General features: G+C 43.4%; 1 protein-coding gene across 4 annotated transcripts in view; it reads left to right on the top strand.

Annotated features, from left to right (window-relative positions):
* The window catches only part of LOC142578789 (fatty acyl-CoA reductase 1-like), a 103,695-nt gene that overhangs the window by 85,810 nt on the left and 5,383 nt on the right, over positions 1–12,502 (top strand). For all 4 annotated transcript variants that reach the window (XM_075688364.1, XM_075688363.1, XM_075688366.1 and 1 more), the window contains exons 11-12: positions 167–296; positions 11,310–11,437. In XM_075688364.1, the coding sequence (XP_075544479.1) occupies positions 167–296; positions 11,310–11,437 (258 nt within the window). The remainder of the gene's footprint in view (positions 1–166; positions 297–11,309; positions 11,438–12,502) is intronic.

Below are 12,502 nucleotides of genomic sequence, written 5' to 3'. Positions count from 1 at the left end.
ATATTATTAATGTGCACATTGTGCTTATGCTTGCTCTATCTACATCCTCTCCCACCTGGCCCATTATTAATACTCTCATAGGCCCTTAGGGCATATTAGAGCATTATCTGAGAAAATCTGAGAAAATTGTATAAAATGCTTTTTTTTAACTGTTACCATATTGCAGATTTTTATCCCTTTACCAGAAGGTTCGAAAGGGCATTGATGTTGTGCAGTATTTTACAACTCACGGGTGGCTGTTCCGATCAAACAATGTGGTGGCACTTGTGGAGGACCTGTCCCAGACAGATAAGCAGGTACGTCTTGCAGTTTGCATGGTTCAGCATTCAGCATTTCAGCATTCAGCATGCAAACTGTGCAGACACGATGTTTGCAGTGTTCATGTTCTCAACACATTCTCAGCATGTTCTCAACATTATTATCAGGGAACATATACCAGATCTGGTTTTAATAGTGGACACAAATAGATTTGGAGAAGTTACGCTTAATTAAGCTGTGAACTCACAGATTCAGCTCCAGTTGCCTAGCTATATACAGTAAAACCTCGTTGATAGTTCATGTTTGTTACCTTTTCCATGCTCTTATGCTCTGAAACATCAGCCTGTTTGTGTATGTGCCTTACAAAATTGTTATCGGATGCTAAGTTTTCCCGGATCATGCATTATTTTTCTGTGGTCCCCTAATAAATGTAACAATGGGGTTTCACTGTGTTAATGTGAATGGATCCTGAGGCCTGATTTTGTATTTTGGAATGGAATGCATAGTCTTGCTGTTATGCAAAAATACAAGTGTGAATTACCTTTCTCTGGGTCTAAAACCAAATCAAGTTATGGTGTTTACTTCTCCAGGCAATAAAGGAGCTATGACAGACATTATAATGGAGGGCGCCAAATTAATTTCAACTACCTGGGATTGTTTAATGTGAACCAAGAATACGAGTGGTTTAATGCGGTTGCATTCCTTGGGAACTTAATGCACTTTCAGGGCACTATCTTTCAATCTAGCCGTTTTCCCGTCAGCTTAAGTCACTGGTGGCCCATGGTCTAGTGGGTAAAGAAAGCATCGGACTGCTGTGCTGAGGGAACGGAGTTCAAAACCAACTGTTGCACCAACTTGGGCCACTGAATATATGCCACTAGGTATGTGCCAACGGGTATGTGGGAGGTGATGTGATTTAGGCCGGTCAACCATGGTGCCGCGTGAACTCGGGAGCGGCCATGAGCACGCTAGCATATTCTTTTCTTGCACTACATGCATGTGAGCCGTCTTCTTCTTTACTGGCTCTGGAGGCAATAGTTGCATCGCTATGGGGCCCCTCTCCTAGTGCAAAGCGTGATTGAAATGTGTGAAAAAGGTGCGTGTATAGAAAGAAGAGAGACTGTAGGCCTACATACATGAGTGGCAATTCATAGAGTCCGTTAAGAAGTCCAGGTAAAGCCCACGTTGTGGCAAAGGGCACAAATAGCCCTCTGGTGGTCATGGCTAAGAGTGTCTGGACACAGGGCACAGTGTCTTGTGCATTGAGGATGTCGTCTTACGTTGTCGGCACCTGCACGCCCAGTGGTGTAACTTGGCAAGCAGAATTGAGGCGTAATGGCCGGTTCTTGGCACATGCCGAGAGTTCAAGCTGTTGAGGGGAGCAACACAGAAGACGATGTTGCCGAACTGCGTGCAATAGTGGCAGTGGCAGAGAACTGCGAGTGGCACTGTGCCTTGTTGTCCTTGTTGATTCATGCTGTGTCACCATTTCAGGTGCAGGTATGGTTGTGCGTGGTGGCATATTGGGACGACCAGCACGACGAGACCTTGGTCTCGAGATGGTGTGGTCACTTCGGTCGTTGCTCATTTGGCACGTAATTTGCAGGGCTTCTGTCCGAGGGGTATGGAAAGTTCTCATAGATGCCAGTGCCTGGTAGAAGTCGGAGCTCCGGAAAAAAACTGTCAGGCAGCTTGCGACTTACATGGAGATGTGCAAGTGTTGGTCACTCATGCTGTTGGCGTAGAAGTTATTCTTGAGCTGAAGTAACCAGATGGCAGAGCTGCTCCTGCAAAACTTCAGTAGGCCATACATCAGCAGAAGGTGCGAGCACAGAACTTTGGAAGGCTCGCTTGCTGCTGCTTGCGGCAAAATCTCGAATGCCAAAAGCATCAGGGTTGTGGAGGTCACTTACGGCATCGCCAAGGTTATGCTTGTGGCATCGCTGTGCCTGCAAGAGTGAAATTTGCACCTAGTGGAGCCAGTGGGAGAGCTTCTGAGTCTGTGACAAGTGAAGTGTCCTCGAATGGAAAGCGGATAGCTTGTGGGAACATCCAAGGCAGGAGAGCGACAGGCCATAGTGTAGCCGAAAGCGCTTTCGTTTGGTCCAGTGAATTCCTTGGAAAGAGTCGTCGTGCAGCTGCCTTTGAGATGAGGAGAAGGGCCACGAACCAACTAGAGGTTTGATGCTGGCGCATGCTGACGATCGGCACAGGTGGATGCAGGCAATGTGGGATGACAAGATGTGGAATGATGTGACGGTTCAAATGGCGAGAGCTGTTGTGACTTGAGCACTCGAGGTGGTGTAATGAGCAAGGACAGCTGCCCTCAAGTCCTTGAGAAGTCAGGGCCAGAGAGTGGCAGCCAGAGCCTGGAATACAGCCGAAGCCTGGCACCTTATTGATATGGAAATAGCTGTCTGGCATGTTCATGTAGAATTCTGGGACACCCTACAATCGCAGGACCTCTGTCAGACCGTGGGAGGCCTCCCCCCCCCCCCTCCATGTCACCATGTCACTCTCAACTTAGTAGGGTCGGTGCACTGATGCTGGCATGGCTGGGCTTGGTCTTCCGGTGTCGCCAATTTGTGGGAGGTGGGGCAAAGAAGTAGCCGCCATGGCCTCTGTTTATTTAGGCCGGCCAACCATGGTGCCACGGCATCTCAGAAGCAGCCGATACCCGGCCACTCAGGTCAAGCGCGCTAGCGTGTTCTTTTCTCACACTACATGCACGCAAGCCATCTTCTTAAACTCTAGAGGCAATAGTCATGCTGCTACAGGTATGTGCCGCTGTTCAATGAACTTCTTTCTTGCCAACTCTGGTCATGTGAGCAGCATTCTGGGCAAGTTGGTAATCCATTACACAAGTGATATTGTGCAACAAAAAACAACATGGACGTAAGAGAAGAAGGTCATGTGCCATGTGCCACTGGGTACATGTTGTTCTTCAATGAACCTCTTTGATGCCTACTTGGGTAACTGGGTATGTGATGCTCTTCAATGAACCTCTTTGATAACGATTTTGGTCAATGGGAGTATGCCACGAATATGTGCCACTCTTCAACAACAACAGGTTTTTTTAGATTCTTTGGTGCTGGGCAGAATCAAATCCACCTCATATATACTCAGACAACCTTGTCTGAATGTATATTCACACACGCATAAAGTTTTCTACAATAATTACTAGAGGGAACTTTGGTGCTGCGATCGTTCAGCCACCGTGGGAATGATGGGAAGTACATGGATTTGTCTGATCTTCGTGCTTGTGGCTTCAGACATTCTTGTGACTTTGTCTATTATACTTTATCTGCCTTACCTGTCCTAAATTTCAGAGCAATCAATACTTTTCTAAGTGCAGAAGACTCTGCAAACACGCAAAATCACTACTAATTGCAGCAGTTCAGCCTGTTGGGGTTGCTAAATCGAAATGCACCAAGCGTCTCAACGTGCTGACTTGCCCGTGAGAAATTTATAAGGGCGTTCTATTGCTCTTGTTGGCTGCATGTGTTCGTGGTGTAATGGTTTCAATATCGGGCCTCTGTGCAAGAGGTCCTGTGTTTGAATCTTGCCGTCGGGCAATCTTAATGACGTTTCTTTAATTATTTATTACACAGTATTTTGTTGAAGATTATGAGTTTACAAAGTCACAAAGCCGTTTGAAGCCAGAAGGATGAAGTTTAGGCAAATTCATGTACTTCCCATAATTTCCATGCTGGCTGAACCACTCCGAATGCAGCTCCCATGGACACAAGCACCAGAGTTTCCTCTAGTATTTATTGTATGGAACTCTATGCACACCCACACCACGTGCAGACCTCGCGGTGGTGTCGCTAGATGAGACACATTGTTCAGTGGGAATAAGGTCACTAGATTAAACAAGTGGGAAGCACGAGAGAGAAACCTGGCTGCATATACGCCTCATACAAAACAGTCACTGAGGTGACAATACAATTTGTCGCACCATTGTTTTAATGCTAAATGCACTAATGTTGACATTTATCACAAGATGGGTTGTGCCGGAATTTTTTGCATTTCACCCTGTAAAAAAGTGCCTACCTCAGTCGTGAACTGAACATGTGACCTTGTGCTCAGAAGCAGAATGCTGCTGCCACTGCAGCAGCTGTTTCTAGGTCTGCCACTTTAGATTTCTGTTTGTTGTACAGTGAATCTTTACAACAAACACTTCTTGTCATACATTGAATGCTTGAATATGAATAGCAGTCTTTTGTTTCACATGTCTAATTTACACGAATCTCTTTAAATAATAATAATATAAATGTTTCTAGTTTTATTAAAGAAAGAAATGACCTTACAGATGGGACTGCTTATTGTCAACACGCACCTGCAAAGTGCTTCATGTTTGACTGGTCATAAAACTTATCCACAAGTGTGTGCTGTGGTGTGGCATTATTGAAGGGCATGTGCTGCCGGGCATAGGACTATGACTCGCGCAGATTTTCTCCCACAAATAACCTAAATTTTTGGTATATCACTAAAAACAGCATGGCATGCTCAAATTTACATATACTGCTATCATGCCTGCTTTGGTATTTTGCAACCCTTTCCCCTCTGTGAAGCCACCAAGGCACTGTGCATAAAGAAATAAAAATGAGAAATGCTGCATACTGTGTATAATACAGTATGTAAATCATGTACTTTGTCACATGAGTAAATGTTGTCAAATAAAACTTTTCATGAAAAAAAAATTTAATAGCAGTAGAAGCAGAAGACTAGGGAAAAGTGCACAATATGGACATTTAAACGAAAACCACAGTTATGAACACTATTACATCAGCCTAGCATAATGAGCAATTTGGAAGGCACTTCAAACATGCAGCCTTCAAGGTAGGGGCAGAATTGGGCTCACATTCTGACACCCCCCCCCCCCCCCCATTATGAAATCCAGTTCTATAATTTAAGCAACAGTTGAAGATACACTTCCAGTGTTTCTCAAATCATTTCCTATTACTGTTCTGTTGAATGTGGTGCCTCTAATGGCAACTTCTGTCTCTCTATGATACTTTTCCAGGTCAGTAAACAGCAATTAAAAACTGTGACACTTGATTCTTGAATGAATTCTGTTGCAGGAGAGCCACCTGTCATACAAAAACATGTCATTTTCAAATAATTTGAACACCAGTTACATTAAGTTTCTGCTTGAATCTAAGGGATTCAGCAGAGCAACGCTTGTGGTATCATTTTCTTCTTGCCTAATAGGAGTCTAAGTAGGAATTGTTTTCTTAAGAATTCGTATGGACAGGAACAGCTTTTTTACTTTTCTGAAAGTTCATGGCTATAGTGCTGTTGTTCTTATCTAGTAAAAAAATCCCATTTTCTTGCGAAATATAGATTAAAGTCAAATTTGGATTTGCCACATTGCTTATGTGGGGCTCTTTCATTAGCCCTTTAACTGGCGGGATTTATCTCAACTGCTTTTCAGCCCCTGCCTTGTCTTTTCACGCATTGGCTTAGTGGACATTTCAGGCTACATAAAACCTGGTTATCCGTCGTTTTCTCCTATTACAGTATTTATGAACAATTCATAAATTCCTCCGTCCATCACATATATTCCAGACGGACAGACCTGCCACACTGGGCATAGTTGCCCTTCTGATTCTCAGCCCATGCCATTCTTTTTTTGTATGTCGGTTCAGCAGACATTTAACACTACATAGAAACTGATCCTCTACCGCGGTTTCATCCTATTGAGAATTCATCAACTGTTCATAAACCTCTTCATCTGTCAAATTGCGGACTGCTTCGCCATAGCTGCCCTACCTCAAGAAAGCACCAAGACGTTTGCTCCACTCATAGGCGGAGAGTACATTCTTCCAGGGGAGGGACCAGCTTTCCAAACCACTAATATATATATATTTCTTGCGCTTGAAGAAACTTTGCGTGACCTCGAAGAGTTGAGCGCTCTAGTGACGGCATTATACGAGTACTATATACGAGACCTCATAGTAGGAGGCAGTTCAATTTCACAGCCTGAGTCCTCTCGGTGGTATAATCTACCTTCGTGTAAGTGCCGCATACTTTGCTGTCACTAATACTGCTTCACCTTTCTGGTGAAACTGCAGCCTCTCTAGTGTTTTCTTTTTTTTCTGTAAGTCCGAGTATAAGTGCTCCTGCGCATGACTGCTGTTGATTCTGATTTCGAGTGAATCTGGCTTGGCCTCATTTTGGTTACTGAGAGAATTATACAGGGTGCCCCAACTATCATGCACCAAGACTTAAAAAAAGAGCAGTTGCATTACTCGAAGAAAACCTAGTGCATATTGTTCCCAGTACAGTGGAGTAGCCGCAAGTAATTATTGCGTTCCTTAAGTTTAATTTGACAATTGCAATTAATTATCTAAATCGAGAAATACTGTTCTAATTATCAAAGTGTCAATGAGGAATTTGCAGGCACCTCTAGGCACCCTGAAATGACACCTAACTGCTGCGTTTTCAGCGACGTATTAATTGCGTACTATATTTTCCAACTAGCAAACAAACCTCACGAAGTATGAAAAATACCATGTGAGTGTGCTTCATAAACCCGCATCATAAAGCAGCACCCTAAAATAAGCTGATTGAAAGCAACTGCATTGCCTGTTGCAAAGCCGAAGAGAGAGCACATCCCCTTGATAATGGTAAACGGAAGGAGCACCAACAGCAGGTTTCGCAGCTTCGCAGCTATTCCATCCTCTCATTTCTATGCCACACTTACTATCCATCTCACAAGGCCGACTGATCACGTCTATAACAAAAGCCCCTTTATAACATGGCCGAAGCGCCCCTCTGACCATGCACGAAATGCGAAAAGCAATGTAATAAGCATAGAATGCTTCAAAATCCCGACTTTGCTCGCACCGCATCGAAAGAGTGCGTGTGAAGTGATATTTCGTGTCGGAGTCTTGCTTCGGACCAAAGCTAAATTAAAGTGACCATTTATTTTTCATGAAAGTATATGTGTGCTGCAAAAACAGGTTCATGTCAAAAAATAAAAGCAAAATAAACAGACTGAGAAGCAACCAACGTGTAGAGAGAAGGCAAAATTGATGCGTTCAAGAAAGTAAATATGCAACTTCTAAATGAACTGAATTGGCAATCATGATGTCTGCACAAAAAAAAAGAAACATCAGATTTCAGTGTGCCCTTATTACCTATGAATTCTTAAGCTCCGTTGAACACCAGCTGCTGCCTAGAAGACGTGTTCAAATAGCAAAAGAACTTCTTCTTCGGCAAGTTGGTGCTTAGATTTCCTAGGTATACTCTGTGGCACAAAATACATTTCTTGAAAAGGGACAGAAGAAAGGAAGACAGTGAAGTGCCATTGGCACTTCACTGTCTTCCTTTCTTCTGTCTCTTTTCAAGAAATGTATTTTGTGCCACAGAGTATACCTAGGAAGTGTTCAAATAGGTCTCCTTTTGCAGCTACGCAGTACTGAGTCTACAATATCACATCTTCAGTGACTTTCTTGATGACTGATGCTGGAATTCTACGGCAGACATCGGCTATCCTTGCCTTTAGCTAGTCCGACATCCATCTCGACCATGTAAGCCTGATCTTTCACATAACACCGAAGAAAGAAATCGAGTGGGGAGGTCAGGTGACCTAGCCAGCCAGTTTACAGGGCCATGCCTTCCAATCGATTGCCCATGAAAAGTCCCATCCAGCCAGTTGCATACTGAGCTGCTGCTGTGTGCAGCTGCCCCATCTCACTGATACCACAGAAGTGGAAGATCTGATAGCGGGGATTCGCTGAGAAACCCATCCACCACTCCTTCAAGGATTTCGTTCACGTAATGCTGTCCAGTCAGCGTGTGATCAAAGAAGATGGGACCGATTATAGCACCGGCGTAAATTCCGAACCACACATTGAACGACCGCTGGTACTGGTGCCGATTGTGCTTTACTGAGTGTAGATTGGAGTCCCTCCAATAGTGTGCATTATGCAAATTTACCTAGGTGTTTCTGCGAAAATTGGCTTCATCTGTGCACATGATGTTGCTCTAAAAGTCCAGTGACTCATTGGCTTTTGCGAGGACTTATTCGAGAAATCTAGAGATTCTACAGGTCCCCATCTTCCAAGCATTGGTGCTGGTTACGGGTGAAAGGCCATCATTTAGGATCCTTCAAACTGATGATTTGGAAATTGGTACCTGGGCGGCCACACACCGCATGCTAGCATGAGGGTTTGAGGCTATAAATGCTAGAACATCTGTGCATAGGCTAAAACACAAACATGTAGTCCTCCGCCGCTGTTTCTGGAAGCTGCCGGTTTGTCTCAGGTTTTCATAATTTCTAATGATAGTCAATGCGTTTGGTCTACTGCCACACTTCCATGACTGATATATATATTTGCGGCCTTCCTCTTGTTGCTACCTATAGATCCAAAGGCAAGGATCATATGTTTACCTTCTGCTCATTAGAAAAAGACATGGCGACTGGGGCGAAACAAAACGCACCTTTAAACCTTTGCACTGATGCCAATTCACTTTTGTGGTGATAGGTTCTGTAGAAAAAAAAAACATCCGTGCACTTAATCTATGCTAAAACAACAGCTATCACAGCTTGTTTCCAACTAACACCAAATGCGACATGTTACTTCGGCCGGGGCATGGCAGATAAGGTGCTAGCTCGAGCACAATATTTTTCTTCGTTTCCTTTATTTCGTTCTGGATAACTCAGAGGGCACCTGTTCGAGGGAGCTGTTTTATGGTCCGGGTGGGAGTGCAGTCACATGGTGTTCTCCATAGTTTGCAGGGTTTACTTATCAGTTGGAAAAAAATTTGTACACAATTAGTGCGGCACTGAAAATACCGCAGTTATATGTCCCTTCGCTGTGCCTTCAAATGCCTCATCGACACTTTGATAGTTAGGATAGTATGTCTTGAGTTAGATAATTACGATTACCTAATTAAATCTCGGTAATGAAAAAATTACTTGCAGCTACTCCACTGTACTGTAAACAATATACACTAGGTTTTATTCTAGTAACGCATTGCTCTTTTTTTAAAATCTTGGTGCATGATAGTGGATTGGGACACCTTGTATATTTATGACCTCTGCATGCAAGTGACGATGTTTCCATCCCTAATAAGTGTGGTAAATTATTAGAATTTTTTTTTTGAGTCATTAGCATTGCTTACTAGAAGGAGAAGCAATACTGAGATGCATATCATTCACATGCATTTCACATGCTGTTGATAAAAGACTCTGCCGAAGGGGTCACTGAAGTCTGCAGGTTTTTTTCATGGTCAAGAAAGCACGCAGAGCAACTTGAAGCGAGGTGAACTTACAGCAACATATTCATTCTCTAGACATAGGCTATCCATACCTTTAGAAATAATTTTTAATTGGCTATCTGCTTCTCTTTCAATAATGTAATAAACTTTGTCATGTGTGTATATTTATATATATTGTGTATATGCATGGTGCTTACAGTGGAAATTTAAAACAATGTTGAAGTTAGAAGATACGGACGATGCAGCCGCCACTAGTGTCCTCCTATTATCAGGATTTGCAGAAATAAAGCAAAAGTATGAATTAAAAGCCATTCACATCCGCGTCAACAGTGATGCAGTAAGCTGTAAGCCCCAGTAAAATTTTAAGTGAAAAGGTTAAGGAAAGTCCAAGAGAGAGAGAGAGAGAGACAACTTCATGTAGTCGCCTGCAGAACGACACCATGACTAAATGGCGCCGTGACGCGGGCCCTGACGTCTTCTCAGCGGGTGGTCTCTACTCAACTCCAGCGCGTGTTACTCCCGCGGTTGGTCGCCCTGTGGGGCAACGTTCCGTCGGTTTCGCTCGGCCTTTGTCTTTCAAGAGCCGCCGAGACCTGCTGGACGGCCCAGGTTTGGCTTTCGTGGTCGTAGCATTCCGCCGCAGCCGCGAGTCGCGGAGGAATCATTGTACTTGTCGAAGCCTCATTGGGGAACTTGGTGCAATCCCATAGGATGTGCGTCAAGGTGGCCCTCTCCCGCTGGCACACGCGGCACACATCACTCACATATAATTTAGGGTATAGATGAGTCATTAATACTGGGGTGGGTAAAGAACCAGTTTGAAATTGTCTGAACAGCACCGCCTCCGCTCGGCTCAGCCCCGGGTGCGGGGGTGGGAAAGTCCACAGAAACCTCGAATAATGTGGGTGACCAAGCTCTGGTAATGGCTATTTAGGTATGTATATTTGTAGGGGAGAGGGGGAGGGCTTCGGCGTCGCCCAGGGGAGGGCTCCGGAGACCCTCGTAGTCTGTGCCTATGGCTCCACCTCCAATCGTAAATTTACCCTCCAAGTTTTCGGTTTGTTTAGATATACCTGTGAACATTACAATTTGTAAAAATGCCACAGATATTTGCACAAACCAAGGAGAGGGGGGAGGGGAAGGTTGCATGCATATTTTTAAAAAGTTTGTCCTGAGCACACAGCTTTTGTTGGATACAAATAATTTTAGTAACGACATACATTGTTCTTAGACCACATTCATTTTTCACCAACCTTGCAACTGCCAACTTCGCCTGCTTCAGAAGCTTGACTGAATAAACCTGCTTGAAGCTAGTACTGTTCTGGTATATGGTGCGTTGCGATGCGACGAAAGAGCAGCATAGGGGCCATCACAATTTCTTTCTTGTACACATTATTTTTACAACATTACACTGCCCCATCCTACGGTGCCTTTCAACCCTTTTTATCTTGAGCAGGATCTACTTTTCGTAAACTTTAGTGCAACATTCATAAAATCATAGAATAAGCTTATATTCGCTAACCTGGAAAAAAATTCAGGAAAGTTGGCTGGCATCGATTAGATGACCTCTCTCTCCATAGATGGAACAGGTATGCAATATTCCTTTTTTCCTTGAGTTGCTTTTTGAGAGCCAACGAGTGCGCTGAAAATACAAAACAAGTATAGGAGGGAGTGGCTGGGGCCGTGCGAGGGCATATGCCCAAGTTATCTCAGGAGTGGCAGTCAAACGGTTAAGATGTGTGCATATTCGCACACACCATGCTTGCACATGCGCATGCTTGTATTTTGGCATGCACAAAAGGACCTCCTTTCTTTTGCAGTTATTCAACTTTGATGTGCGAAACCTGGAGTGGTATTTGTATTGGGAACAGTATGTATTGGGTATTCGCAAGTACCTCTTTAAGGCTGAAGTGTCCAAGCTCCCAGAAGCACGAAAGCACATGAAGTGGTAAGTTTTTTTGGAATCACTAACCATGTACTTAAAGCTCTCTAAAAAATAGTGAAAATTGTTCACCAAGTAACTGAGTCCTTCATATGCACTGCGGAAAAATGTAGCCTGGAAAATCTTGAATTGGAACGGCAGTGCATTTCTCTGTATATTTTGACACACATCTTTTGTAACTGGCGCTAGGCACAGGAATTCTAGTAATTGTGCATACTTTGCATAATGCTTGGCTTCAAGTCTGTAAACTCAATAAATCCCATCTTCCATGACAAATTACATGTTGCAGAAACTATCATTTCTCGATTTTTGGTGCACTGTGGTATAATACTACACACATACATAGCTCATCTATTCCAGTTAAACACAGTTACAAAGTTATCACTCAGCGCAAAAAGTACCTGCATGTATCGGGACCTTTACAAATGATGCCAATTCCATAGTGGAAGAATCTTGCCAAATCATATTGCATGTGCAACACAAGTAGTGGTGTTGTACACCCTGGAATGTTTGCAAGCACCAGAATTTATGCTGAAATATATGATGAGTCATGCATAATTAGCCAACGCACTACAGATATGATTTCAACGACCGACGACCGCGCCCGCTGCTATTGTTGCGCGCTGAGCGTTACTTGTTTCCCTAAGCATATAAGTCTGTCCAATGCTAAACAGATTTGTAGCTCACAGTTCTGGCACTGAGTGGTTCTTCACTGTCATTACATCATCACAATGTTACAATCAATCAATCAAAGGAAGCTTTATTACATGATTAGGAAAATTTCAGACAGATATTTGTACTGATAGCCTAAATGAGTTGTGACCGGCCTTATACAATAACAGGGAATACTGTACCAAGCTATTACTAGTAATAAACACAAACAACTATTAATTACATAATCAATTATTTGTAGAACAGGAATAGCCACATCATAATTGGGGGAAAAACAACTAATTTAAGGGAAGTGCTCGAATTACTATGTCCTAATGAAAAGTATAACAAGATAAATGCCTGGTTAGGGAGGAAGTAGTGCTTACATATTATGTTGAAGTTTGTTACAAATATTATTCG

Source organism: Dermacentor variabilis, chromosome 4 (assembly GCF_050947875.1).
Source record: "Dermacentor variabilis isolate Ectoservices chromosome 4, ASM5094787v1, whole genome shotgun sequence".
Classification (NCBI taxonomy): domain Eukaryota; kingdom Metazoa; phylum Arthropoda; class Arachnida; order Ixodida; family Ixodidae; genus Dermacentor; species Dermacentor variabilis.
Note: the sequence above shows the minus strand (reverse complement) of the source record. Positions and strands in the feature narration are given on the sequence as shown.